The 24,792-nt window shown below is 34.0% G+C and overlaps 4 protein-coding genes across 4 annotated transcripts; all 4 read right to left on the bottom strand.

Moving 5' to 3' along the window:
* Positions 1 to 1,649: 1,649 nt before the first annotated feature.
* LOC149775504 (uncharacterized) lies at positions 1,650 to 5,236 on the bottom strand. Its single transcript, XM_089943803.1, has 2 exons — positions 4,208 to 5,236; positions 1,650 to 3,436 (listed from the first exon to the last, which is right to left on the bottom strand). Exons 1-2 carry the CDS (start codon positions 5,083 to 5,085, stop codon positions 2,476 to 2,478), a joined length of 1,839 nt encoding a protein of 612 aa, XP_089799929.1. The 5' UTR covers positions 5,086 to 5,236; the 3' UTR covers positions 1,650 to 2,475.
* Positions 5,237 to 6,533: 1,297 nt separating this feature from the next.
* LOC149775505 (uncharacterized) lies at positions 6,534 to 12,345 on the bottom strand. Its single transcript, XM_089943486.1, has 3 exons — positions 10,879 to 12,345; positions 8,676 to 8,947; positions 6,534 to 6,683 (listed from the first exon to the last, which is right to left on the bottom strand). Exons 1-3 carry the CDS (start codon positions 11,033 to 11,035, stop codon positions 6,534 to 6,536), a joined length of 579 nt encoding a protein of 192 aa, XP_089799612.1. The 5' UTR covers positions 11,036 to 12,345.
* A 962-nt stretch (positions 12,346 to 13,307) lies between these two features.
* On the bottom strand, positions 13,308 to 16,682 carry LOC149775506 (uncharacterized). The gene is made up of 2 exons (XM_089943052.1): positions 15,866 to 16,682; positions 13,308 to 15,094 (listed from the first exon to the last, which is right to left on the bottom strand). Exons 1-2 carry the CDS (start codon positions 16,630 to 16,632, stop codon positions 14,185 to 14,187), a joined length of 1,677 nt encoding a protein of 558 aa, XP_089799178.1. The 5' UTR covers positions 16,633 to 16,682; the 3' UTR covers positions 13,308 to 14,184.
* A 19-nt stretch (positions 16,683 to 16,701) lies between these two features.
* On the bottom strand, positions 16,702 to 23,504 carry LOC149775507 (uncharacterized). The gene is made up of 3 exons (XM_089943487.1): positions 22,537 to 23,504; positions 20,334 to 20,605; positions 16,702 to 16,875 (listed from the first exon to the last, which is right to left on the bottom strand). Exons 1-3 carry the CDS (start codon positions 22,691 to 22,693, stop codon positions 16,702 to 16,704), a joined length of 603 nt encoding a protein of 200 aa, XP_089799613.1. The 5' UTR covers positions 22,694 to 23,504.
* Positions 23,505 to 24,792: the final 1,288 nt, after the last annotated feature.

The raw sequence follows: 24,792 nt of genomic DNA on the forward strand, positions 1-24,792 counted from the left end.
TAATGATGTGTACATATTGAAATAAAAGTTAGCCTGTGTTGAGAATATCTTTGACATTTACAGTACAGATTAATTTTCTGATCAAATATCAGCTGTTGTATGTTCATCCAATTATAATCAATTAGATACAACTCAGCAATATGGTAGATTCCGAAGCCAGCTGTCTATGGTTAGTGGACAATCTCTAATGTTTTGTACTGACAATTAATTTGCTTCAATCAGCAAAATATTTAACAATTCTAGCATTTTAATTAATGTATCAGTCAGTAAGAAGTACTGAATTTTACACTCAGCGATCTGTTTCATGCTTTCAAAACTACTCAAGATTGAATAATGTGATCTAATAATTTTGCTATATTAGATGTAATTGTGAACTAATTATTAGAATTTTCCCTTACTCAGAGCAAAAATATCTTAGATATCTTAGAGTTCAAAGCTTTTGGTAATATCACATTGCCTTCATCAGCAGCTACTGTGATCACATGACTTATAATGTTCACATGATATGAAGAGACAGGTGTATATGGGTAGTAATTCAAACTGCTCATCCCTGTTTAATGTTGGGCTCTGCTGTCATATTTGAACTGCCTCTTTCACCTTCCTTTTCCACGTGTTGTCCTTAGACATGATGACATTGGTCTGATTGGGAATGATGGAATGTCCCATATTGCTACAATGTTCATATATTACAGCTGATTCTCTACTTATGTTTTGCTTAATCCTTGTTTCTAACACTGCAGATTCACCAATATACTGTACCAGCAGTCATTCTCAACACCACACCACATTTTTTTCAAATAATGTTTTGTCCTTACCAAAAAGTTGTTCTCTCAGAGAATTGCATGGTTTCTGATAAAAATTATCCCGTATTGTCTGAATACTCTAGCTTAGACTTCTGATGTACCATGTATGGCATACTGATTTGGTTTTATTTAGGCCACTACTGGTTTTATTTGGTGTTTTTTTTTGTTCTCTTGAATTTTGAAAATATCAAATCTGGATAGCCAATTACATATAGTGCAGCTTTCACATGCTCTGCATCTTCAGTTTGATCTCTCATCTGTGTCATGGGAGTTAGCTTTAGTCTTGGTGCAATAAAGATCTCACTTCTGAGCTTGTAATATTTGTAGATGTTCTTGCAGCACATTCTGTCACAGTCAGCATGCCACATAACAATTAACTTTGATGTATGGGCTAGGCCTGCGATAAACCACTAGACAGCAATGGTTTAAACTTGTTTGTTTGGGGACATGATTGATTTTTGATTAGGACCCATTTGGATAGATAGAGAGGGATAGATAATGTTCACTTGGGATTTAATTAGCAGGAAATAACAAAGTAGAGACAATCTACACCACTTGCTTCACCACTGATCAGTAACCAATATCACAAATATCATTGACAAACAATTAATTTTTCTGGACAGGGCAGGTGTTATCAAAATAATATTAAACAAATATGGCCTTCTAAGGTAAGTGAATATTATGGTAGGGCAAGTGATTATGATTTTGCTGAAGATACTTGCCCTGAGCTTGGTCTGAGAAATTATTTGAGCACTGGGGCAATTGAACAATGGTTGATATCATAACCTGGAGGAAAACACTGCTTTAGGTGAAATATTTTGATAGGTAAATAAACACACAGGTCTATTGTATATGAATTTTGTTTATTTTGTTCATATTTAAAACACAGGAATTTCAACATTGTGTGAAAATAACAGTACAAAAATAGGCACATTTTGGACACAGAGAATGTGCATCAGGGCTAGTGGTACTGGAGTTGGGAATATCATTGTTTTTAAAGTCACTTGCCCTAAATTTGTGTCTGAAAACAAATTCTTTGTGTAATGCAGATTGATATTTTTCTAGTCTAGCATACAATATAGTGTACTTTATATACAAAATTACATAAAAATGAAGTTTCTTATTTACCTGATTATTACAACATGGGTATAACCTGATTATATTTAACATAAGAAACATTTCCTGCTGACAAAGGAAGACACAAATTCACGGGGTAAAGTTAAATAGCATTTCATGATTTCAAAATAAATTTCACAAGATACAAAACAGTATATACAAAAATAAAACTTCACTAACATGCCAGGTGAAAAAACATCTTACTTCAAGATAATAGATGAATAAGAAAAATTCACAAAACAATAATGCTAACTCACTCAATCTCTTCTGGTGCTGATTGTCCATAAGTGCAAAAAAGAACAACACATGAATCCAAACCAGTCACATCACATGAGTGAAAAAGAGAAGTTTTGTTTGGAACTATATACACACCAAAACTGAAATTTGTATTTGTCTCCTGGAAATCATTATATTTTTTCACTAAAAGAACTTTAAGTAACTCTTATGGGAGTCAAAGGATAATTTTTATTTGGAACTATATAGACACTAAAAAAAAATTTGTATTTATCTCCTGGAAATCATTATATTTTGTCATCAAAACAATCTGATATAACTGTTACGGGATTCGTGTATATATAACTTCATCATTTTGCATCCGTTCATTCAGCTGGTGGAACTCCACTGGAGTTAATTCTAAACCTAACCTCGTGAGCAACTTATCAAGACCACACCACAGATAAAATCCAAGAGAGTAATTCACAATTAATGAACCAGTCCTAATATTCATATCTCCACCTTGGATCATAGCAACAGTTTCTATAGTATTGTCTTCTGTTTCTGAGCAAATGATGGCCCCGCTGTCACCTGGTAATGCAAAGGTCCCATAACTGTCATCATCAACTGGTGGAGGCTCAACAAAAACATATAGGTACTTCTTATCATTCAAACTTAAAGTATCAAAAAGTTCTCTGCTATAGTCTCCTGTATGCAAAAGTCCATGTGTAAGATTTGATTTTGCTCCCCATTTGTAAACTTCATGGCATTCTCTCAATGAGTAATCAAAAGGTTGAATCATAACATTTGACCCAGATTCTCCATCTGATGTTTTGAAATAAGGATTGCAACTGGGTCTTTGGTCCTCATTAACCTTTACAGCCATGATATCAGCACAATCCACTGTCGGACATGACAACTTTGCTGGAACCTGCATGTTTACAGATCTTCCTATAATTATTGGTCCAATTTGTTGTCCACCGATCTCAACATAGACATCAGCATCATCTGGAACAACATGAGCACATGTAAGACAATACAAGTGCCCATCTGTATCAGTCACAAACCCGCCAAGGGTACCGCGTTTATTGAGCACGGGGCAATGCAAGGTCGAACCAATGGAATAGAATAGTTCAGGTTTCTTTGTGATGATGCCAATCTTGTAGCTTTGCCCATATTTGTGTTTTGCAATAACATTATCGATCTGTTTCAGAACTTCTTTCTTCTTCTTTTCAGAGGAATATGTTGTGCAATGGACCTGAAGCTCTCCACAAACCATGGCCACTCCTACAAAGCCCTCAATCCTGATAAAGAAACATAACAATGTAACTGTTTCCAATGTAATTGTTCCAAACAAAAATGTAATCGGGATTTATTTAAATGGATCAAATGTAAATACATATCAAACATAATTCATAAATAATTTCATCTTTTAAACTTATTGGCAAATCATTACAGTGCCTTACTAAATCAGTAAAAACATTATATGTGCCTCCAAAACATGGAACCTTGAACAAATATTGTGCTGATTGGATTCTTACATGTAGAAACTGAAGTTTCACAAATTTGCTGAAAAGGTGACAGATATTTTTGTACTGCAAAAAAGCTCATCTAATCAGGATAAATCTCTCAAAACAATCTAACTTGTCTCCTGTTCCATGCTCTAATTAGAAAGATCTTTCGAATGCTCATGAGATGCCTTCTAAGTAGGCTAGCACGAAGCATTATTTCGGTACATAATTAATATTTACGTATGTACACTGACTTGATATACATTTCCCTATGGGTGTATTCTGATCTCTGACTCCATACCTCCCACCCACCTGGTACTAAAAACTGTACACCTCTCACCGAATTCCATCACATGAGCAACCAATGTACCAAGTTTCATGAATTTGTGCCCTAATGGATGCATCAACAGATGGTGCCAGCACAATATTTTGTATGCTCTGTTGACAAGTGTGGCAATTAATATCCCTGAATCTTTCAAAAAGAAAATGAACATGGGAATAATAAATGGACTTATTTGATATGTTGTGAAAAATTCCTCAAGTGCAAAAGCTAATATTAGTCACCTTATCAGATCATCCTTCAGTCCTGCAATAAGACTATCGCTTGGAGACAGCTGGTAAGTTATGTAGTTTGAGGCAACTGTCTGCTTCAGGATGCTCTCTATCTCATACTTAAGCTTGTGCTGTATGGCCAGATTTCTATCAGTTGGCATCACTCTCTTTTCTAACTCTTCATGAACTCGGTATGCAATTTTCATCATCATTCCAGTGTCTGCAATTTTCTTCAGTTTATATAAAAATGACTTGCAGTGAGTTGCAGAGAAAAGGCCACAAAATGTTTTTCTATCTGGTTCATTTTGCAAATCTCTGCATTCATAATTTTGAAAGCCTTCAGAAAGTTTAGGAAGCAATATTTCCTTTATGCAATTGCATATGGTGTTACTGCATTCTTTAAATATCATCCCTTCTAATATTTCAAGAATATGATATTCTTTGATTCCATAGATTTTTGCCAGGACATCAACCATAAGGCATTGCAGAGCTCGTGCAAAATTTTCCAGTAGTGTTTCTGCCATATTGCTGTGGTCTAGTTTTCCTTCCTGAAAGAATAATTTACCAAGAAGCACATCCAAAATATATCCCTGAATGCTTGAGAAAGACTTCTTTAAGAAAGTCTGAGAGAATCTATCTTTTAGGGATTCCTCAATAGCTACTGGACCCTGAAAGCTTTCCTCAAAATTCTTCTTGTATTTGTGGGTATTTGATTCAATTAGTTCTCTCATATCCAGCAAAGGCTGAATCACCTTCCATTCTAGATGGCACTGGATCATTTTAGGCAGCTCTCCTTTGGATGATATCAAATCTTGTACTGTAGATGACTTGAAACAGACTCTTTCTCCTTGACAGTCTTCTTCAACAGTGTCATGGAAAGCATCTCTCATGGCCTTCTCAAAGTTCTTAATGGAAGAATCCTCTCTTTGAAGTGAAGGATCCAACCCAACCAGTAACAGAAAGTCATTGAAGGATGAAAACCCAAGTGACTTTATATCTTGCTGGATTTTCTGGGACAATTCCTATGTTAAGAAAAAATAGTCATTAAGCAGAGATCTAAATTTGTAAGGCCGCATAATTCTAGGACATCAGGTTTCTAGTCCTACTCATGTATGCTTGAAACTTTATGAGCAAGAACCAATACTCAGGATCAAAATCTGAAAGCTCTGACATCTGACATTTTGTTTCTGAGAACAAAGATAAAATCTGAGATCTTGCAACATTTTATTCACCTGTGTTAGATTGTTAACTTTTGCTGTCTTAGATGTAGTCCCAACATAATATCTGATTTGGGTGTTTTCAGTATGAAAGTGTAACATAACTGCTGCATGCTCTTATACACATCACATAGTCTCCTACTGTAGTTTCTACACATTCCCAATAAGGATTTGGTGCGTGCATTTAAGTTTCTTTCCACCATCATTAACACCACTTCATTTATCAGGACTGGACAGACTCACTTCTGATGAAATTACCATTATGCTGATGATGTGCCTAGGTACTGTCTCAGATTTGTTATTTTGACAACAAGAACACGGGACAGGGAAGAAGACTATAATAAAATGGTTCTTTAAATCCTAGACTATACTGTACATTGAATAAAAAGGTTTTCAGAAAAGTCTCCATCACATAAGGGATTCTGATTCCTGACATATGACACATGTCTAGGCAACATGGGTGGGCATGCCATTTAAACTGCACTATGTTCTGAATTAACTTTAAAAATGAAAACTAACTTGCATCTGAAATTATAATTGCCAGACTGGTTATAATAAGAAAAAGAGGTCTAATAAGCATGATATCACTGGTCTGTATGCCATTTGTCTAATGACCAAATGCAAGAAAGGTTAACTAAGAAATCTTGCTAAATATGATGCTGTCTGTTGAGATTTCTTCCAGTACAGCTGATTGCATATGGTATGAAAAAACTGTTTCAAGGTTCTCTGTATTTCATACTCTCATCTATAATTATGGCCATTCAGCATCATTTGTTCCATATGGTCAGGACCCTACACCATGGCCCATTATCTCAAAATTTGTCACATTTTTTAGCAGTTTAATTTAGATACAGCTGCCTAAATGTTCATCTACTTTTAATAAAGGTGGCCATATTTAATGGTGGAATAGCAGCAAAATTGCAGAAATATGAAAGGTTGGACATATTCGTCAAATCTGGCCAAATTCACTAAAGCATTTGTTAAAAGAAGTTAGTTTTTCTATTTTAAGTAACAGTAGTCATACTTCATCATAGATTGGCACCACTGATACAAACTTAAAAGCCCTCAAGGCCATAACGGTGAAATTTGGTTAGATTCTGATGAGTGTTTCTGAGAAGAAATCATTTAAAGGATTTACCATTGCTAACACTAATGGCCATGTATGATGGCAAATCAGCATTATCTGTGTACAATTTTCCGGGCATCACTGTCCTGGGGCCAAAAGGTATATTTGATTCTGGTAATCCAACCTGCACAATTTTATCACAGCCCTAACCCTGTAACAGTTTACCGTATATGGAACAAAAACAAAATCAGTACTGACCATGCCCATCTTTTACAGCTGAACTGGTAACTTCAGCATATAAACTGTGATGCTGACATATCAAAACTTAAAGAGAAACAAATAAAAACATAACAATAGTAATGCCCTCCTCCACTGTTGTTTTATTACTGGATTACAAATATATAGCATTATTTTGTCCTACTACTGTCAATTCTGGTCAAATTCTGCAGAACAGTTTCTGAGAACTTGTTTGACATTTTTATAATCTTTGTATTGGCATCGATATTTCCTGGTAGATTTGCACCTTTTATAGAACCCTCTAAATGTTGAATAAATTCTGCTGTCCAGCATCTGAAATTTTTTAATGCTTTTCTATCTTAAGTAATGGAAGTCACACACACATACACACATTATTGCAGGCCTGGATGCTTTCTATGAAATTTGATCAAATTCCATTGATGATCAGTTTTTGAGAAGAAGGCTACTGAAGGTTTTCAATTATTAGCAGCAGTCACTATAGTTGATGATGGATTGGTATCATTTGCATAACTCTGATACCCCTCTACATCATAATGCTTTTTATCAAATTTGGTCAAATTCTATAAGTGCAGTGCATGAAAAGAAGCCACTTAAAGGTATATATATTTGTTTTCTGGATTGCATCATTTATAAAAATCTAAGCTTCATGCTTGGATGATTTCATCACATCTGATTAAATTCTCTTGAGCAGTTTTTGAGAAGAATTTGTTTACAGGCTTTCTATTTTTAGTCATGATGGCCATACTGGATGACAGTGGGGCAATGAATAAAGGACCCTAGCATAAACACAGATTGTTCTTGCTAGTTGAGCTAAAATGGGAAATTATTCAGAAAAAGGTCAAAAATGTTTAACAGTGAGGAATATTAATTGCTGAGCATTTTGTGGCTCTGTTATGTTATAGCAAATCTATTTTCAAATCTCTTTGTTCAGTGTTAAATGTTTCCTCTGTATGTGTCAAATGTGCATCTTTGGAGGATAATGTAACTTTTCCAATTAAAATTTGCAAACGCATATTGTACTCTATTTTCACATTAAGCCTGTTTAAGATTAATATTAACTTCCTCTTTCTGTTTAATACTGACTGGAAAATGCCTCTTTGGAATTGATATGGATCCAAGAAACAAGTTTGTATTGCTTCCTGGGTACCCCTATTTAAAGTTTTGTGAATGATGACATTTCTGTCAAATACAAAAAGTTGTGTATGGGGGAGTAAGTCCAAGTATTCCACAGTAGGATAATGTTTCATTGTGTTTCCATAGAAGAACCATGGTTTGTTAGGTCTACAAATATGTGATCTAGAGCAATGATTAAGTCCACCAAAATTGGTACTCCATGAAAAAAGTGAAATCAAATATTTGTCTGAATTTTCTTTGTTTCCAAACTAATTATACTAAAGAAGATGCAGTTTGTCTCAAATGGATCAAATGTTTGTATAAGGGTATATCAGAGAGTTTTTAATATCTACTTATCACAGCAATTATGTTTTCTTGGTTAGGTTTCTTTTGCAGCATAATCAAGTTATCTCATGGCAGGGCAATTGGTATAAAGTTATATGGTACCAGGGCAGATTGGGGTAAAGTTATGTCATACCTGGGCAATTGGTGTAAAGTGACTTGTACAAGGATGCACCATGACAACTGACCCAGACATTTATGATTGTAGGATTTTAACCTGCATCCTCCATTGCAATTCCTGCATGCTAACCAATGTGCTGTTGTGACTACTGCCTCCATTAGTAGCCTTGTAGGACACATGGGAGGGCACACCCTGAAGCCCATCTTGTCTACAATATCATGAATTTTCCTTGACGGTGATTGTAAAAATAGAATGATACAAAGATTCTTCATAAATAATAATTATAAACTCATAATATTGAACCTTCAGCATGAAATTTATAATGTCTATGTGATGGTATATCATGAGATAAAAAACACTTGCCTGCAAATTGTCATTCTTGTCCACACATATTATGTAGACATGAGTCAATGGCTTTCCTTCAGCATCATCACATTTCATATACTTGTTGATCCATTCACTTCTTCTAAGCTTTGAAGGAAAACATTCATTGGGAAGATGTCTGCTGTCTCTGGCAGTAACCAAGTTACAAGATGACAGTTCATCATGAAAATTTCCAAAAATGGCAACCTTTACAGTTGGTGCATCTGCCAAATTCTTAACAGCTTGTTTTATCTGCAGAAGAGTTTCTGTCCCTGTAGGAAAAAATAACAAATGATCCCTATATAAAAGGAAACAGCACTGAATAAGAGAAAAGTAACAGTAACCCAATCTTATGTCACATATATATCCCAAAAGTGTAATATGCATTAATAGTCATCCTACCTGAGAAGAGATTGGTAATATACAATTAGAAAATAACACACACACACACACTCATATATATATATATATGCTATGCATGCATCCACATCATCAAGGGAGATAAATTCATCACATCACACATATTTAACACATTTATCTTAGCAAGAAATAAAGTTTAATGTGCATAAATACATTTGAAAAAATACACCATAACAACAATATACTTTAATTCAGTAGAAGCAAGTGGGAAGGCATTCAGTTTGAGACAAAGCATCAAAAAGCACCTGTTGATTTCTGATGTTAATGTTGCAATACCATCCTTGATACTGCTTGCATTATTAATTTTGATTTAGTAAAGTCTCTTGTTTTAATGATTCCTATCAGGCATGTTCAGTTTTGGTTCTCACTCATCAATAACATTTTAAACATTAACTAACATAATGTATATTACTTTAACACTTATTTTATTAGGCAAAACTGCAGTAGCTTACTTGGTAGAGTTTTAATCTTGTAATCTCACCATCACAGGCCAGCCTACATCAGTTGGATTAGTGTGACCTTGGGAAAAGCACTTAGATCCTACTTTCTAGGTATGGCATGGCCAATAATGTGTTAAAAGTGTGATTAAACCCAACCAAAACTACAAATTTTAATTTCAACCAGAATGCTCTGTTTTTCAAAACTATCAATGAAATCCAAACAAGCAACATAAAGAAAACCCAACTCTAGGCAGGTTGATTGCAAGGATGATGGAGTTTTTTCCCTCTAGAGAATTAAATTGCAGATGTCGTGTTTAAAGAACAATATCTGTATTTCTACTGAATAAAGTACCCAAACATCAAGGATTTGTATTTACATTTGCCTTTTATAAACACTGCTATTTGGTTAAATATTTGCTTTTAAATTTCGTTTAGTTTTTCAAGAAAAGAAATCATATTTATAGGAATGCAACAATAACTGATGGTAAACTGATATAATTTGTATAGAATTAAATGTTTTCACTGTTCCTGGGCTAAAGTTTATTTGATTCTGACAACTCAATTTTTGAAAGCTTATTTAAATGTTTATTGAATTTATATTTTACAGAAATCAAATCAATTTTACAACTATGGTCTAATTTTAAGATGTTCTTTCACATTTCGGTTCATTTCTGCTGTGGGGTTTTTGAGGAAAATTTATCTTATGGTTTTTGGTTTTGAAAAAACAGCCACATTTAAATAAAGTACATTTGTAAAAACTTGAAAGACATTGATGTCAACATGCACACTGCTAAATTTGGCTAAATGCTGTTGATGGTTATTTGAAAATATGTCAGATTAATTTTCTTCATTATTTATTGCAATCATTACTATAAATAATAAAAAAAATACTCATGGCAGCCATATTTGAATCCTGAATGGCAAAACATTTTCCTTTCAAGAATGGTTAAGGTGCAAATAGCAGTTTCTCTTGTTGACAGATCATTCACAATTAGTAGTTATAATATTAGATTATTTTACTCATATGTTTACCTAAAATAAGAACAGTAATTTTCAAGGAGTGGGACAACTGAGGACATTTAATTTATAACCAGTGGGTTGCCAATTCTTCCCTCATAGCCAACAAGCTGTTTCAATTAACCTCTAGCAGGATACAATTTCTTAGATTGACCTGATAAATTATTGGTCAGAAAAAAGTTCCTAATAAATGTTTTCTTGAGAACATAAGTGTAATGCCAATTGTCTTCAAAAACTTACTAATGAAATCAAATTATGAAAGGAAAAGTTTAGTCAATAACTGCCTAATGTTTTACAGCTAATATGTTGATACAAATGACATAAACCTTCAGTTTTGGTCAGTTTATTAAACTTCTCTAGTGTCACTTGAAACCTTGTGCTGATTCTAAGCAACTGCTTCTGGAATTTATCGAATCTTGGATAGCATTTCTTTGGCAAGTTAAATACACAGCAAAAAAATTGCTCTGTTTCCTTGGTTTCCATGGTTGTTAAAGTCTATAAAATCTGTTGCCACATCAACCTGAAAAAGATAATGTGTATCTATTGTTAAATGTACATGTGACTTGAATATATCTTCATATAGCAAATCATCGTTAGGTAAATAATTGTTATAATAAACTGTATGTTTGGGTTGTTTTTTAAGTTGCTAACTGCCTAGTGAATGATATAAATGACTCAATGAAAGGACATGTAAATCTATAGTGTTTCCTAAATTTTCTACCAATTTTCAAATTAAATACAAAAATGTTGCAATTTTTAGATGGAACATAGAGCATATACCTGTACAGGATTCTTAGTAGATACATACTCTCAGGTATTGATGCTGGAATTTGAATTTTATCCATTTCTGATGCAAAGAAATTCCAACCTATGTGTTTTTATGATGCACATTGATTTGGAATGGAACATCAGTCTTAATTACTCTTGAATTACCCTTTAATTACTCAGCATAATTTCCAACTGTGTGCACAATGTCCATAAAACATTTACTGTATAACCGAGTGCTACACATCTGTAAGACCACCATTTACACTATATTGGGTGGTATTATTGCATCGATGTTAAATCAATATTAACCAGGTCCAATAAAAAGGTTATTGATGTCATAATGATGTGTACATATTGAAATAAAAGTTAGCCTGTGTTGAGAATATCTTTGACATTTACAGTACAGATTAATTTTCTGATCAAATATCAGCTGTTGTATGTTCATCCAATTATAATCAATTAGATACAACTCAGCAATATGGTAGATTCCGAAGCCAGCTGTCTATGGTTAGTGGACAATCTCTAATGTTTTGTACTGACAATTAATTTGCTTCAATCAGCAAAATATTTAACAATTCTAGCATTTTAATTAATGTATCAGTCAGTAAGAAGTACTGAATTTTACACTCAGCGATCTGTTTCATGCTTTCAAAACTACTCAAGATTGAATAATGTGATCTAATAATTTTGCTATATTAGATGTAATTGTGAACTAATTATTAGAATTTTCCCTTACTCAGAGCAAAAATATCTTAGATATCTTAGAGTTCAAAGCTTTTGGTAATATCACATTGCCTTCATCAGCAGCTACTGTGATCACATGACTTATAATGTTCACATGATATGAAGAGACAGGTGTATATGGGTAGTAATTCAAACTGCTCATCCCTGTTTAATGTTGGGCTCTGCTGTCATATTTGAACTGCCTCTTTCACCTTCCTTTTCCACGTGTTGTCCTTAGACATGATGACATTGGTCTGATTGGGAATGATGGAATGTCCCATATTGCTACAATGTTCATATATTACAGCTGATTCTCTACTTATGTTTTGCTTAATCCTTGTTTCTAACACTGCAGATTCACCAATATACTGTACCAGCAGTCATTCTCAACACCACACCACATTTTTTTCAAATAATGTTTTGTCCTTACCAAAAAGTTGTTCTCTCAGAGAATTGCATGGTTTCTGATAAAAATTATCCCGTATTGTCTGAATACTCTAGCTTAGACTTCTGATGTACCATGTATGGCATACTGATTTGGTTTTATTTAGGCCACTACTGGTTTTATTTGGTGTTTTTTTTTGTTCTCTTGAATTTTGAAAATATCAAATCTGGATAGCCAATTACATATAGTGCAGCTTTCACATGCTCTGCATCTTCAGTTTGATCTCTCATCTGTGTCATGGGAGTTAGCTTTAGTCTTGGTGCAATAAAGATCTCACTTCTGAGCTTGTAATATTTGTAGATGTTCTTGCAGCACATTCTGTCACAGTCAGCATGCCACATAACAATTAACTTTGATGTATGGGCTAGGCCTGCGATAAACCACTAGACAGCAATGGTTTAAACTTGTTTGTTTGGGGACATGATTGATTTTTGATTAGGACCCATTTGGATAGATAGAGAGGGATAGATAATGTTCACTTGGGATTTAATTAGCAGGAAATAACAAAGTAGAGACAATCTACACCACTTGCTTCACCACTGATCAGTAACCAATATCACAAATATCATTGACAAACAATTAATTTTTCTGGACAGGGCAGGTGTTATCAAAATAATATTAAACAAATATGGCCTTCTAAGGTAAGTGAATATTATGGTAGGGCAAGTGATTATGATTTTGCTGAAGATACTTGCCCTGAGCTTGGTCTGAGAAATTATTTGAGCACTGGGGCAATTGAACAATGGTTGATATCATAACCTGGAGGAAAACACTGCTTTAGGTGAAATATTTTGATAGGTAAATAAACACACAGGTCTATTGTATATGAATTTTGTTTATTTTGTTCATATTTAAAACACAGGAATTTCAACATTGTGTGAAAATAACAGTACAAAAATAGGCACATTTTGGACACAGAGAATGTGCATCAGGGCTAGTGGTACTGGAGTTGGGAATATCATTGTTTTTAAAGTCACTTGCCCTAAATTTGTGTCTGAAAACAAATTCTTTGTGTAATGCAGATTGATATTTTTCTAGTCTAGCATACAATATAGTGTACTTTATATACAAAATTACATAAAAATGAAGTTTCTTATTTACCTGATTATTACAACATGGGTATAACCTGATTATATTTAACATAAGAAACATTTCCTGCTGACAAAGGAAGACACAAATTCACGGGGTAAAGTTAAATAGCATTTCATGATTTCAAAATAAATTTCACAAGATACAAAACAGTATATACAAAAATAAAACTTCACTAACATGCCAGGTGAAAAAACATCTTACTTCAAGATAATAGATGAATAAGAAAAATTCACAAAACAATAATGCTAACTCACTCAATCTCTTCTGGTGCTGATTGTCCATAAGTGCCAAGAAGAACAACACATGAATCCAAACCAGTCACATCACATGAGTGAAAAAGAGAAGTTTTGTTTGGAACTATATACACACCAAAACTGAAATTTGTATTTGTCTCCTGGAAATCATTATATTTTTTCACTAAAAGAACTTTAAGTAACTCTTAAGGGAGTCAAAGGATAATTTTTATTTGGAACTATATAGACACTAAAAAAAAATTTGTATTTATCTCCTGGAAATCATTATATTTTGTCATCAAAACAATCTGATATAACTGTTACGGGATTCGTGTATATATAACTTCATCATTTTGCATCCGTTCATTCAGCTAGTGGAACTCCACTGGAGTTAATTCTAAACCTAACCTCGTGAGCAACTTATCAAGACCACACCACAGATAAAATCCAAGAGAGTAATTCACAATTAATGAACCAGTCCTAATATTCATATCTCCACCTTGGATCATAGCAACAGTTTCTATAGTATTGTCTTCTGTTTCTGAGCAAATGATGGCCCCGCTGTCACCTGGTAATGCAAAGGTCCCATAACTGTCATCATCAACTGGTGGAGGCTCAACAAAAACATATAGGTACTTCTTATCATTCAAACTTAAAGTATCAAAAAGTTCTCTGCTATAGTCTCCTGTATGCAAAAGTCCATGTGTAAGATTTGATTTTGCTCCCCATTTGTAAACTTCATGGCATTCTCTCAATGAGTAATCAAAAGGTTGAATCATAACATTTGACCCAGATTCTCCATCTGATGTTTTGAAATAAGGATTGCAACTGGGTCTTTGGTCCTCATTAACCTTTACAGCCATGATATCAGCACAATCCACTGTCGGACATGACAACTTTGCTGGAACCTGCATGTTTACAGATCTTCCTATAATTATTGGTCCAATTTGTTGTCCACCGATCTCAACATAGACATCAGCATCATCTGGAACAACATGAGCACATGTAAGACAATACAAGTGCCCATCTGTATCAGTCACAAACCCGCCAAGGGTACCGCGTTTATTGAGCACGGGGCAATGCAAGGTCGAACCAATGGAATAGAATAGTTCAGGTTTCTTTGTGATGATGCCAATCTTGTAGCTTTGCCCATATTTGTGTTTTGCAATAACATTATCGATCTGTTTCAGAACTTCTTTCTTCTTCTTTTCAGAGGAATATGTTGTGCAATGGACCTGAAGCTCTCCACAAACCATGGCCACTCCTACAAAGCCCTCAATCCTGATAAAGAAACATAACAATGTAACTGTTTCCAATGTAATTGTTCCAAACAAAAATGTAATCGGGATTTATTTAAATGGATCAAATGTAAATACATATCAAACATAATTCATAAATAATTTCATCTTTTAAACTTATTGGCAAATCATTACAGTGCCTTACTAAATCAGTAAAAACATTATATGTGCCTCCAAAACATGGAACCTTGAACAAATATTGTGCTGATTGGATTCTTACATGTAGAAACTGAAGTTTCACAAATTTGCTGAAAAGGTGACAGATATTTTTGTACTGCAAAAAAGCTCATCTAATCAGGATAAATCTCTCAAAACAATCTAACTTGTCTCCTGTTCCATGCTCTAATTAGAAAGATCTTTCGAATGCTCATGAGATGCCTTCTAAGTAGGCTAGCACGAAGCATTATTTCGGTACATAATTAATATTTACGTATGTACACTGACTTGATATACATTTCCCTATGGGTGTATTCTGATCTCTGACTCCATACCTCCCACCCACCTGGTACTAAAAACTGTACACCTCTCACCGAATTCCATCACATGAGCAACCAATGTACCAAGTTTCATGAATTTGTGCCCTAACGGATGCATCAACAGATGGTGCCAGCACAATATTTTGTATGCTCTGTTGACAAGTGTGGCAATTAATATCCCTGAATCTTTCAAAAAGAAAATGAACATGGGAATAATAAATGGACTTATTTGATATGTTGTGAAAAATTCCTCAAGTGCAAAAGCTAATATTAGTCACCTTATCAGATCATCCTTCAGTCCTGCAATAAGACTATCGCTTGGAGACAGCTGGTAAGTTATGTAGTTTGAGGCAACTGTCTGCTTCAGGATGCTCTCTATCTCATACTTAAGCTTGTGCTGTATGGCCAGATTTCTATCAGTTGGCATCACTCTCTTTTCTAACTCTTCATGAACTCGGTATGCAATTTTCATCATCATTCCAGTGTCTGCAATTTTCTTCAGTTTATATAAAAATGACTTGCAGTGAGTTGCAGAGAAAAGGCCACAAAATGTTTTTCTATCTGGTTCATTTTGCAAATCTCTGCATTCATAATTTTGAAAGCCTTCAGAAAGTTTAGGAAGCAATATTTCCTTTATGCAATTGCATATGGTGTTACTGCATTCTTTAAATATCATCCCTTCTAATATTTCAAGAATATGATATTCTTTGATTCCATAGATTTTTGCCAGGACATCAACCATAAGGCATTGCAGAGCTCGTGCAAAATTTTCCAGTAGTGTTTCTGCCATATTGCTGTGGTCTAGTTTTCCTTCCTGAAAGAATAATTTACCAAGAAGCACATCCAAAATATATCCCTGAATGCTTGAGAAAGACTTCTTTAAGAAAGTCTGAGAGAATCTATCTTTTAGGGATTCCTCAATAGCTACTGGACCCTGAAAGCTTTCCTCAAAATTCTTCTTGTATTTGTGGGTATTTGATTCAATTAGTTCTCTCATATCCAGCAAAGGCTGAATCACCTTCCATTCTAGATGGCACTGGATCATTTTAGGCAGCTCTCCTTTGGATGATATCAAATCTTGTACTGTAGATGACTTGAAACAGACTCTTTCTCCTTAACAGTCTTCTTCAACAGTGTCATGGAAAGCATCTCTCATGGCCTTCTCAAAGTTCTTAATGGAAGAATCCTCTCTTTGAAGTGAAGGATCCAACCCAACCAGTAACAGAAAGTCATTGAAGGATGAAAACCCAAGTGACTTTATATCTTGCTGGATTTTCTGGGACAATTCCTATGTTAAGAAAAAATAGTCATTAAGCAGAGATCTAAATTTGTAAGGCCGCATAATTCTAGGACATCAGGTTTCTAGTCCTACTCATGTATGCTTGAAACTTTATGAGCAAGAACCAATACTCAGGATCAAAATCTGAAAGCTCTGACATCTGACATTTTGTTTCTGAGAACAAAGATAAAATCTGAGATCTTGCAACATTTTATTCACCTGTGTTAGATTGTTAACTTTTGCTGTCTTAGATGTAGTCCCAACATAATATCTGATTTGGGTGTTTTCAGTATGAAAGTGTAACATAACTGCTGCATGCTCTTATACACATCACATACTCTCCTACTGTAGTTTCTACACATTCCCAATAAGGATTTGGTGCGTGCATTTAAGTTTCTTTCCACCATCATTAACACCACTTCATTTATCAGGACTGGACAGACTCACTTCTGATGAAATTACCATTATGCTGATGATGTGCCTAGGTACTGTCTCAGATTTGTTATTTTGACAACAAGAACACGGGACAGGGAAGAAGACTATAATAAAATGGTTCTTTAAATCCTAGACTATACTGTACATTGAATAAAAAGGTTTTCAGAAAAGTCTCCATCACATAAGGGATTCTGATTCCTGACATATGACACATGTCTAGGCAACATGGGTGGGCATGCCATTTAAACTGCACTATGTTCTGAATTAACTTTAAAAATGAAAATTAACTTGCATCTGAAATTATAATTGCCAGACTGGTTATAATAAGAAAAAGAGGTCTAATAAGCATGATATCACTGGTCTGTATGCCATTTGTCTAATGACCAAATGCAAGAAAGGTTAACTAAGAAATCTTGCTAAATATGATGCTGTCTGTTGAGATTTCTTCCAGTACAGCTGATTGCATATGGTATGAAAAAACTGTTTCAAGGTTCTCTGTATTTCATACTCTCATCTATAATTATGGCCATTCAGCATCATTTGTTCCATATGGTCAGGACCCTACACCATGGCCCATTATCTCAAAATTTGTCACATTTTTTAGCAGTTTAATTTAGATACAGCTGCCTAAATGTTCATCTACTTTTAATAAAGGTGGCCATATTTAATGGTGGAATAGCAGCAAAATTGCAGAAATATGAAAGGTTGGACATATTCGTCAAATCTGGCCAAATTCACTAAAGCATTTGTTAAAAGAAGTTAGTTTTTCTATTTTAAGTAACAGTAGTCATACTTCATCATAGATTGGCACCACTGATACAAACTTAAAAGCCCTCAAGGCCATAACGGTGAAATTTGGTTAGATTCTGATGAGTGTTTCTGAGAAGAAATCATTTAAAGGATTTACCATTGCTAACACTAATGGCCATGTATGATGGCAAATCAGCATTATCTGTGTACAATTTTCCGGGCATCACTGTCCTGGGGCCAAAAGGTATATTTGATTCTGGTAATCCAACCTGCACAATTTTATCACAGCCCTAACCCTGTAACAGTTTACCGTATATGGAACAAAAACAAAATCAGTACTGACCATGCCCATCTTTTACAGCTGAACTGGTAACTTCAGCATATAAACTGTGATGCTGACATATCAAAACTTAAAGAGAAACAAATAAAAACATAACAATAGTAATGCCCTCCTCCACTGTTGTTTTATTACTGGATTACAAATATATAGCATTATTTTGTCCTACTACTGTCAATTCTGGTCAAATTCTGCAGAACAGTTTCTGAGAACTTGTTTGACATTTTTATAATCTTTGTATTGGCATCGATATTTCCTGGTAGATTTGCACCTTTTATAGAACCCTCTAAATGTTGAATAAATTCTGCTGTCCAGCATCTGAAATTTTTTAATGCTTTTCTATCTTAAGTAATGGAAGTCACACACACATACACACATTATTGCAGGCCTGGATGCTTTCTATGAAATTTGATCAAATTCCATTGATGATCAGTTTTTGAGAAGAAGGCTACTGAAGGTTTTCAATTATTAGCAGCAGTCACTATAGTTGATGATGGATTGGTATCATTTGCATAACTCTGATACCCCTCTACATCATAATGCTTTTTATCAAATTTGGTCAAATTCTATAAGTGCAGTGCATGAAAAGAAGCCACTTAAAGGTATATATATTTGTTTTCTGGATTGCATCATTTATAAAAATCTAAGCTTCATGCTTGGATGATTTCATCACATCTGATTAAATTCTCTTGAGCAGTTTTTGAGAAGAATTTGTTTACAGGCTTTCTATTTTTAGTCATGATGGCCATACTGGATGACAGTGGGGCAATGAATAAAGGACCCTAGCATAAACACAGATTGTTCTTGCTAGTTGAGCTAAAATGGGAAATTATTCAGAAAAAGGTCAAAAATGTTTAACAGTGAGGAATATTAATTGCTGAGCATTTTGTGGCTCTGTTATGTTATAGCAAATCTATTTTCAAATCTCTTTGTTCAGTGTTAAATGTTTCCTCTGTATGTGTCAAATGTGCATCTTTGGAGGATAATGTAACTTTTCCAATTAAAATTTGCAAACGCATATTGTACTCTATTTTCACATTAAGCCTGTTTAAGATTAATATTAACTTCCTCTTTCTGTTTAATACTGACTGGAAAATGCCTCTTTGGAATTGATATGGATCCAAGAAACAAGTTTGTATTGCTTCCTGGGTACCCCTATTTAAAGTTTTGTGAATGATGACATTTCTGTCAAATACAAAAAGTTGTGTATGGGGGAGTAAGTCCAAGTATTCCACAGTAGGATAATGTTTCATTGTGTTTCCATAGAAGAACCATGGTTTGTTAGGTCTACAAATATGTGATCTAGAGCAATGATTAAGTCCACCAAAATTGGTACTCCATGAAAAAAGTGAAATCAAATATTTGTCTGAATTTTCTTTGTTTCCAAACTAATTATACTAAAGAAGATGCAGTTTGTCTCAAATGGATCAAATGTTTGTATAAGGGTATATCAGAGAGTTTTTAATATCTACTTATCACAGCAATTATGTTTTCTTGGTTAGGTTTCTTTTGCAGCATAATCAAGTTATCTCATTGCAGGGCAATTGGTATAAAGTTATATGGTACCAGGGCAGATTGGGGTAAAGTTATGTCATACCTGGGCAATTGGTGTAAAGTGACTTGTACAAGGATGCACCATGACAACTGACCCAGACATTTATGATTGTAGGATTTTAACCTGCATCCTCCATTGCAATTCCTGCATGCTAACCAATGTGCTGTTGTGACTACTGCCTCCATTAGTAGCCTTGTAGGACACATGGGAGGGCACACCCTGAAGCCCATCTTGTCTACAATATCATGAATTTTCCTTGACGGTGATTGTAAAAATAGAATGATACAAAGATTCTTCATAAATAATAATTATAAACTCATAATATTGAACCTTCAGCATGAAATTTATAATGTCTATGTGATGGTATATCATGAGATAAAAAACACTTGCCTGCAAATTGTCATTCTTGTCCACACATATTATGTAGACATGAGTCAATGGCTTTCCTTCAGCATCATCACATTTCATATACTTGTTGATCCATTCACTTCTTCTAAGCTTTGAAGGAAAACATTCATTGGGAAGATGTCTGCTGTCTCTGGCAGTAACCAAGTTACAAGATGACAGTTCATCATGAAAATTTCCAAAAATGGCAACCTTTACAGTTGGTGCATCTGCCAAATTCTTAACAGCTTGTTTTATCTGCAGAAGAGTTTCTGTCCCTGTAGGAAAAAATAACAAATGATCCCTATATAAAAGGAAACAGCACTGAATAAGAGAAAAGTAACAGTAACCCAATCTTATGTCACATATATATCCCAAAAGTGTAATATGCATTAATAGTCATCCTACCTGAGAAGAGATTGGTAATATACAATTAGAAAATAACACACACACACACACTCATATATATATATATATGCTATGCATGCATCCACATCATCAAGGGAGATAAATTCATCACATCACACATATTTAACACATTTATCTTAGCAAGAAATAAAGTTTAATGTGCATAAATACATTTGAAAAAATACACCATAACAACAATATACTTTAATTCAGTAGAAGCAAGTGGGAAGGCATTCAGTTTGAGACAAAGCATCAAAAAGCACCTGTTGATTTCTGATGTTAATGTTGCAATACCATCCTTGATACTGCTTGCATTATTAATTTTGATTTAGTAAAGTCTCTTGTTTTAATGATTCCTATCAGGCATGTTCAGTTTTGGTTCTCACTCATCAATAACATTTTAAACATTAACTAACATAATGTATATTACTTTAACACTTATTTTATTAGGCAAAACTGCAGTAGCTTACTTGGTAGAGTTTTAATCTTGTAATCTCACCATCACAGGCCAGCCTACATCAGTTGGATTAGTGTGACCTTGGGAAAAGCACTTAGATCCTACTTTCTAGGTATGGCATGGCCAATAATGTGTTAAAAGTGTGATTAAACCCAACCAAAACTACAAATTTTAATTTCAACCAGAATGCTCTGTTTTTCAAAACTATCAATGAAATCCAAACAAGCAACATAAAGAAAACCCAACTCTAGGCAGGTTGATTGCAAGGATGATGGAGTTTTTTCCCTCTAGAGAATTAAATTGCAGATGTCGTGTTTAAAGAACAATATCTGTATTTCTACTGAATAAAGTACCCAAACATCAAGGATTTGTATTTACATTTGCCTTTTATAAACACTGCTATTTGGTTAAATATTTGCTTTTAAATTTCGTTTAGTTTTTCAAGAAAAGAAATCATATTTATAGGAATGCAACAATAACTGATGGTAAACTGATATAATTTGTATAGAATTAAATGTTTTCACTGTTCCTGGGCTAAAGTTTATTTGATTCTGACAACTCAATTTTTGAAAGCTTATTTAAATGTTTATTGAATTTATATTTTACAGAAATCAAATCAATTTTACAACTATGGTCTAATTTTAAGATGTTCTTTCACATTTCGGTTCATTTCTGCTGTGGGGTTTTTGAGGAAAATTTATCTTATGGTTTTTGGTTTTGAAAAAACAGCCACATTTAAATAAAGTACATTTGTAAAAACTTGAAAGACATTGATGTCAACATGCACACTGCTAAATTTGGCTAAATGCTGTTGATGGTTATTTGAAAATATGTCAGATTAATTTTCTTCATTATTTATTGCAATCATTACTATAAATAATAAAAAAATTACTCATGGCAGCCATATTTGAATCCTGAATGGCAAAACATTTTCCTTTCAAGAATGGTTAAGGTGCAAATAGCAGTTTCTCTTGTTGACAGATCATTCACAATTAGTAGTTATAATATTAGATTATTTTACTCATATGTTTACCTAAAATAAGAACAGTAATTTTCAAGGAGTGGGACAACTGAGGACATTTAATTTATAACCAGTGGGTTGCCAATTCTTCCCTCATAGCCAACAAGCTGTTTCAATTAACCTCTAGCAGGATACAATTTCTTAGATTGACCTGATAAATTATTGGTCAGAAAAAAGTTCCTAATAAATGTTTTCTTGAGAACATAAGTGTAATGCCAATTGTCTTCAAAAACTTACTAATGAAATCAAATTATGAAAGGAAAAGTTTAGTCAATAACTGCCTAATGTTTTACAGCTAATATGTTGATACAAATGACATAAACCTTCAGTTTTGGTCAGTTTATTAAACTTCTCTAGTGTCACTTGAAACCTTGTGCTGATTCTAAGCAACTGCTTCTGGAATTTATCGAATCTTGGATAGCATTTCTTTGGCAAGTTAAATACACAGCAAAAAAATTGCTCTGTTTCCTTGGTTTCCATGGTTGTTAAAGTCTATAAAATCTGTTGCCACATCAACCTGAAAAAGATAATGTGTATCTATTGTTAAATGTACATGTGACTTGAATATATCTTCATATAGCAAATCATCGTTAGGTAAATAATTGTTATAATAAACTGTATGTTTGGGTTGTTTTTTAAGTTGCTAACTGCCTAGTGAATGATATAAATGACTCAATGAAAGGACATGTAAATCTATAGTGTTTCCTAAATTTTCTACCAATTTTCAAATTAAATACAAAAATGTTGCAATTTTTAGATGGAACATAGAGCATATACCTGTACAGGATTCTTAGTAGATACATACTCTCAGGTATTGATGCTGGAATTTGAATTTTATCCATTTCTGATGCAAAGAAATTCCAACCTATGTGTTTTTATGATGCACATTGATTTGGAATGGAACATCAGTCTTAATTACTCTTGAATTACCCTTTAATTACTCAGCATAATTTCCAACTGTGTGCACAATGTCCATAAAACATTTACTGTATAACCGAGTGCTACACATCTGTAAGACCACCATTTACACTATATTGGGTGGTATTATTGCATCGATGTTAAATCAATATTAACCAGGTCCAATAAAAAGGTTATTGATGTCATAATGATGTGTACATATTGAAATAAAAGTTAGCCTGTGTTGAGAATATCTTTGACATTTACAGTACAGATTAATTTTCTGATCAAATATCAGCTGTTGTATGTTCATCCAATTATAATCAATTAGATACAACTCAGCAATATGGTAGATTCCGAAGCCAGCTGTCTATGGTTAGTGGACAATCTCTAATGTTTTGTACTGACAATTAATTTGCTTCAATCAGCAAAATGTTTAACAATTCTAGCATTTTAATTAATGTATCAGTCAGTAAGAAGTACTGAATTTTACACTCAGCGATCTGTTTCATGCTTTCAAAACTACTCAAGATTGAATAATGTGATCTAATAATTTTGCTATATTAGATGTAATTGTGAACTAATTATTAGAATTTTCCCTTACTCAGAGCAAAAATATCTTAGATATCTTAGAGTTCAAAGCTTTTGGTAATATCACATTGCCTTCATCAGCAGCTACTGTGATCACATGACTTATAATGTTCACATGATATGAAGAGACAGGTGTATATGGGTAGTAATTCAAACTGCTCATCCCTGTTTAATGTTGGGCTCTGCTGTCATATTTGAACTGCCTCTTTCACCTTCCTTTTCCACGTGTTGTCCTTAGACATGATGACATTGGTCTGATTGGGAATGATGGAATGTCCCATATTGCTACAATGTTCATATATTACAGCTGATTCTCTACTTATGTTTTGCTTAATCCTTGTTTCTAACACTGCAGATTCACCAATATACTGTACCAGCAGTCATTCTCAACACCACACCACATTTTTTTCAAATAATGTTTTGTCCTTACCAAAAAGTTGTTCTCTCAGAGAATTGCATGGTTTCTGATATAAATTATCCCGTATTGTCTGAATACTCTAGCTTAGACTTCTGATGTACCATGTATGGCATACTGATTTGGTTTTATTTAGGCCACTACTGGTTTTATTTGGTGTTTTTTTTTGTTCTCTTGAATTTTGAAAATATCAAATCTGGATAGCCAATTACATATAGTGCAGCTTTCACATGCTCTGCATCTTCAGTTTGATCTCTCATCTGTGTCATGGGAGTTAGCTTTAGTCTTGGTGCAATAAAGATCTCACTTCTGAGCTTGTAATATTTGTAGATGTTCTTGCAGCACATTCTGTCACAGTCAGCATGCCACATAACAATTAACTTTGATGTATGGGCTAGGCCTGCGATAAACCACTAGACAGCAATGGTTTAAACTTGTTTGTTTGGGGACATGATTGATTTTTGATTAGGACCCATTTGGATAGATAGAGAGGGATAGATAATGTTCACTTGGGATTTAATTAGCAGGAAATAACAAAGTAGAGACAATCTACACCACTTGCTTCACCACTGATCAGTAACCAATATCACAAATATCATTGACAAACAATTAATTTTTCTGGACAGGGCAGGTGTTATCAAAATAATATTAAACAAATATGGCCTTCTAAGGTAAG

Source organism: Sinohyriopsis cumingii, chromosome 19 (genome assembly GCF_028554795.1).
Source record: "Sinohyriopsis cumingii isolate HCF-2022 chromosome 19, ASM2855479v2, whole genome shotgun sequence".
NCBI classification, from domain to species: Eukaryota; Metazoa; Mollusca; class Bivalvia; order Unionida; family Unionidae; genus Sinohyriopsis; species Sinohyriopsis cumingii.